The sequence below is a fragment of the Callorhinchus milii genome, unplaced genomic scaffold (assembly GCF_018977255.1).
Source record: "Callorhinchus milii isolate IMCB2004 unplaced genomic scaffold, IMCB_Cmil_1.0 Scaffold8, whole genome shotgun sequence".
NCBI classification, from domain to species: domain Eukaryota; kingdom Metazoa; phylum Chordata; class Chondrichthyes; order Chimaeriformes; family Callorhinchidae; genus Callorhinchus; species Callorhinchus milii.
Window position 1 is genome coordinate 18,055,811 of NW_024704749.1, and position 5,001 is coordinate 18,060,811.

The window sequence follows — 5,001 nt, forward strand, 5'->3', positions numbered from 1 at the left end:
GGACGGCACCTCCTTCAATGCAACTCTCCGCTCAGCACTGCACTGGGGTGTCAGCTTTGACTCTGTGAGTTCAAAGTCCTGAGGTGGTGAGATTTGAACTCACAACCTTCTAACTCAGAGATGTAAGTGAGCCACGATGGCACTTAAACCAGAGAAGGATTAATGCGCAGCAGAGGGGGAGGGAAGGAGGGAGGGAAGTTCACCGACCAGCGAGGGTGGTGGGGCAGAGAGGAGAGAGACGTGAACAGGCCTGAGCTCGCAGAGGGAGCTGATCAGTGATCTCTTGATGAACGTCTGCTTTCTTTCTTTTAATAGGGACAGCGGCCATTCAGTCCTGAGGGTCGGATGCTGTCGCCAGACCTGGAACTAGCCAAGCAACCAATGGAACGTGCTGTCTCGTGCCCAGACCCTGCCAATGTCAGGCAGAGGATTTCACTGGTGACCTCGCCGCTCAGAGCAGCGTTCCGCATCCGTCGCAAATACAACGTCCTGAAACAGAAGCGGCTCTTGCTGGAGAAGAGCGAGCACACGGCTCCTCAGTCTCTGGGTCTCTCCCGGTTCCACTCCAGAGAGCCCTTGGACGTCTTCACCTTTGACGGGGCGCCCAAGGGAACGCTCAGGAAGCGCAGGCTGAAGAGGGGGAAATGTAAAGTGCTGTATCCCAACGGATCGAAGAGGTACCTGCCCGAGGAGAAGCAGAGCAAAGCCAAGAACTGCCTCTTCCTGCTGAGTATCATTGTGTGCTTCCAGATCTACAACGCCATTGAGAACCTGGATGACAATGTGCTGAAGTACGACCTCGAGGGACTGGAGAAGACACTCAGGAGGGAGGTCTTTGGACAGACTGCAGCCATCGAACATCTCATGGACTTGCTGGAGGACTATCTGGCCACTCACAACCACAACAAGCCCCTAGTCCTGTCCCTCAACGGCCCGAGTGGTGTTGGGAAGAGCCACGTTGGGCGCTTGCTGGCCAAACACTTCCGCTCGGTCATGAATGAGAAACACGTGCTCCAGTATTTCGTGCTGCACCAGTGCCCGGAAGAGGTGGAGACCAGGAGCTGCGAGCAGGAACTAGCCAAGAGTGTGTCCAACTTGGTCAACAGGGCGGAGGAGGAGGAGAAGATCCCGGTGTTCATCTTCGACGAGATGGAGCACATGCGGCCAGCCCTGCTGGACTTCCTGGGGACCTATTTCCGGACCAACCAAACCAACGAGTTCCTCAACGCCGTCTATGTGTTGATCAGCAGTGTGGGCCAGGCGGAGGTCACCAAGTTCGTGCTGCAGAACGCCTCCAGCGACGCGCTGTATCACGCCAACACAGCCCAGGAGCTGCTGCTCCTCATGAGGTGGGCGCTGACCGAACACCACCCTCTCTGGAAGCATGCAGACATCGTGCCCTTCACCCTGCTCGAGAAGAGCCACATCGTCAACTGCTTCTTGGAGGAGATGATGAGAGAGGGCTTCTACCCCGACACTGGATACCTGGAGGAGTTGGCCAGGGAGCTGAACTATTACTCTGTGGCGGGCAGGCAGTACTCTGTGCACGGCTGCAAGCAGGTGGTTTCTATGGTCAACCTGTTGCACTGATGGCTCTTGTGGACGATTTCCTGGAGTCAACAAGATGACGCGGAGGCTGGATTGGGGTTGGGGTTGGGTCACCAGCAGTGCCTACCTATTAATGTAACTCGCTAACCCAACACTTCAGGCTCCAGGATCCAGGCAGGTCATTTGAGGCAGGGGTCACCCGGCCCAGTCAGACCTTCTTGTTTGGATGAGCTGTCTTGGCGTTGAAGAGACTTTTCGGACAAGTGTTTTTTTTGAAAGATCGCAGAAGTGCACCATCCCAAGGAGTTGGTTTAACCAGACCTGTTCGAAGGGACGCCGCCTTAAACCGGATCCGTTCACTCAAAACCATCTAGGAGTAGAATTTTTCGGTGTCTGTAGCGTGTTTACGTGTGTGTGTGTGTGTCCAAGGGAAGATGAAGATGTGATGCATATTTTATTGCGCTTGTATTTTGCTGGCGAGATTCCTTGTCCATTTCAGAGGCACCAGTCCCCCACTCTCCCCGCTCCTCTCCTCGCCCCTCAAAAAAATTGCACCTAGTCTTAGCCTACAAAGAACGTCTCATCTTAAAACTGAAGGAGTCTGCAAAATCATTCCATTTGGTCACTGTTGATATGCAGCTAAATTCCTTTTGGGGGAAAAAAATTGAGGGTCCGGGTTGAGACCAAACTGAAGACAATCATAGGGCAACAATGGGTTTACAGACTAATTTCCTGCCTCAATCTGGTCATTGCTTGGAAGAAAAGGGAGAATGAAAAGCTCTGCGCAGACCGGGATTCCTAGCCCAAGCCTCAATACTCCCAGTAAGAGCATCCATTAATTACTGACCTGCGATGTTGGGATTCAGTGTCAAAAAGGCCTTAAACATTCTTGTCGTCTTAAACCGTAACATGCTGCTGAATTTTGGAAATTTCTTAATTCAGAAGCCCATTCTCCATAGATCAGCCTTCAAACTCAGACTGACTCGACTCGGTTTGTTAGGTCCGTGCGTCATACCTTCCTGCTGTTGATAAGGCATCGCGCTTCAGGGTCACGGAGTTTACAAATCACGAGATTTAAGATGGTCGCAAAATCCGGAATCATGAAATCTAAGGCAATGCCGAATTTAGGATCACGGAATTTAAGGTTACGAAATATCGCATCGTGGCATTTAAAACTGCGCCGAATTTTGTAAGTTCCTCAAATCCTGCCTAAATTCAGAAGCTGGCGTCCGTGCAGCAAACAAAACACGACCTCCGAACTAGGTCCGAGTTTAAGAATTGTCCTTTTATTTACTCTGTTTGTCTCTGAAAGTGCTGCAGTGGATTTGGTCATCTCTGTGAGTTCCACCCAGTCATCACCACTTCTGGTGATTAGGCATCTGGCTTCCAGGAATGTAACCAGTCAGAACAAGCATATGTACGATAGCGAAAGAGTGAGCGGTATTACTGACCGCACACTCTGACACTGCAGCTATTTTAATGAAACTAAATTACTAAAATGTGAGGTTCACAGCTCATAGAGTAGTTACAAGGAATGCAGATTCAATATTGATTTTATGCGCCCTTCACACATTTCACGTCAGAAACTCCCTTCCAATGTTCCAAGCCCCTCGTTGCTCTACAGGAATCCTGTAGCATAGTTAGAACACTGTTAGTAATCCCTTTTTTTAAAAAAAAATTATTTGGTCAACTCTATCCACGACTGTTTGTGGGACACCGCTGTGCGCAATTGGCTGCCGTCTTTCACCCACAAGATATTACAGTCAATCCACTGTACGGTATATTCTGCGAAGAGCTTTGAGACGCCTCAATGACGTGATTATTATTATCTCCAAATATCGATGGTGGCAGAGCCGAGTGAGGATGGGGGTGATGGTACAGAGATGGATACAGGCTGCGTTGTTTGGATAATCTGCACCTTGTGGAGGGGATGATGATGTTGCTGCAAGTGCTCAGGAACGTGTTTGCTTCTGTCAAGGTTGAGGAGGGGGGGGGTGGGGTGGTGAGAGGGACACTCCCGATGAAGAGAATCATTTCCCCCTCAGATTGAGGGTGTCTTAATACCTTGGAACGAACATAGAACCACCCCCCCGCCCCCCCCACCCACCCGCCCAATTAATTTTATAATTTCAATGTGTGGTGACCCTTTTGGGCTCTCTACCTGGGCAGTCAGCCCACTTAGTAACTACAGTTTGTAACCCACGCAATTTCGGGATTACAAAGTGAGTAGGTAGTACTTACCTAACGTTAAGGTGTATGTGTGAGACCTTGTGTACATGGGCCCCACCGAGTCTACATCTGCTGTTAACCTTTCAAATGCTGAGTTCAGTTCAGCCTCTTTCAATCGGCGTTCCTTTTCGAACATTTACGAGAAGCGGAATTGGTGAATGTTTGCAGCCGTTGAACTTTTTTTAACAGTTTTTAACCCTAATCTGTGAATAAAGACAAGTCACTCACATAAGATTTGCACAGTGTGTTTTTTTTTTGAGCGCTTGTGTGATGCAGGTTTTTGGCTTGGTTCAGTTGGCAGAACTCTCGCTTCTGGGTCAGAAGTTTGTGGGTTTGATGTTTGAAAGGTAAACTGGGTAGGAGTGATGGTAGGGGGTGCTGGCGGGGGGGGGGGAGGGAAGTGTGGGAAGGAGTGGGGTGGCTCGAGGGCAGGTTAAGGCCTGTGTCCCTGGTCTCGCAACGTGTCAGCCTGGCAGAGTGGTAGCGCTCTCGCCTCTGAGTCAAAAGGTTGTGGGCTCAAGGCCCCACATCGGGTCATGGAATCACACTGACACTCCAACGCAGGGTGTCGCATTGTCAGAGACACCGTCCTTCAGATAAGACGTTAAACCCAGGTCCCATCTGTCTGTTCAGGTGGGTGTTAAAAGATCCCACGGCACTATTCGTAATGAGAAGGGAGTTTCTCTCTCCGAGCGTTCTGGCCGACAATCCCCCAGATAAATCAGCTATTGACTTCATGGCCGTTTGTGGGATATTACATTTGTTGTTTGCCCACAAATACACCTCACTTCACTTTGAGGCACTGCGTCAAATCCAAGACTTATGAAGTTACTAGCTGTACCCGTTGCAGCTACGCTTGCAACCAGTTTCATTTAATCGGCCTTCTCTCTTTCGTCTAGCATTCTTATTTGTCCTCGAAAGGCCTAATCTTCTCTTCTTAGTAATCTTTGTTTCTTTAAGATTAAAAAAATGTGCCACTGAACTCGTTAGCATCCCTTCATATATTTGCACACACATTCTTTTAGGAGGACTCCTGTTCGGAGGACTCAGTGGGAAGGTTCAATGGGAGGACTCCTGTTGGTATCTCTACATCAATCACTTGGACAGATATACAGACCGACATTTTGTCTTTATTAGTGTAGATGTATCCCTCTACAAGGGTGTGTGACCTCTGCAGCTACTTTGTTCCAGAATATCGTACGGACCGTTTTGGGCTTAATTAAA

The 5,001-nt window shown here is 49.5% G+C and overlaps 1 protein-coding gene across 1 annotated transcript; it reads left to right on the forward strand.

The window, feature by feature from the left end:
* Nucleotides 1-223: 223 nt before the first annotated feature.
* On the forward strand, nucleotides 224-3,221 carry LOC121849602 (torsin-4A-A-like). Its single transcript, XM_042337832.1, has one exon. It carries the CDS (start codon nucleotides 346-348, stop codon nucleotides 1,588-1,590), a length of 1,245 nt encoding a protein of 414 aa, XP_042193766.1. The 5' UTR covers nucleotides 224-345; the 3' UTR covers nucleotides 1,591-3,221.
* The last annotated feature ends 1,780 nt before the right edge of the window (nucleotides 3,222-5,001 follow it).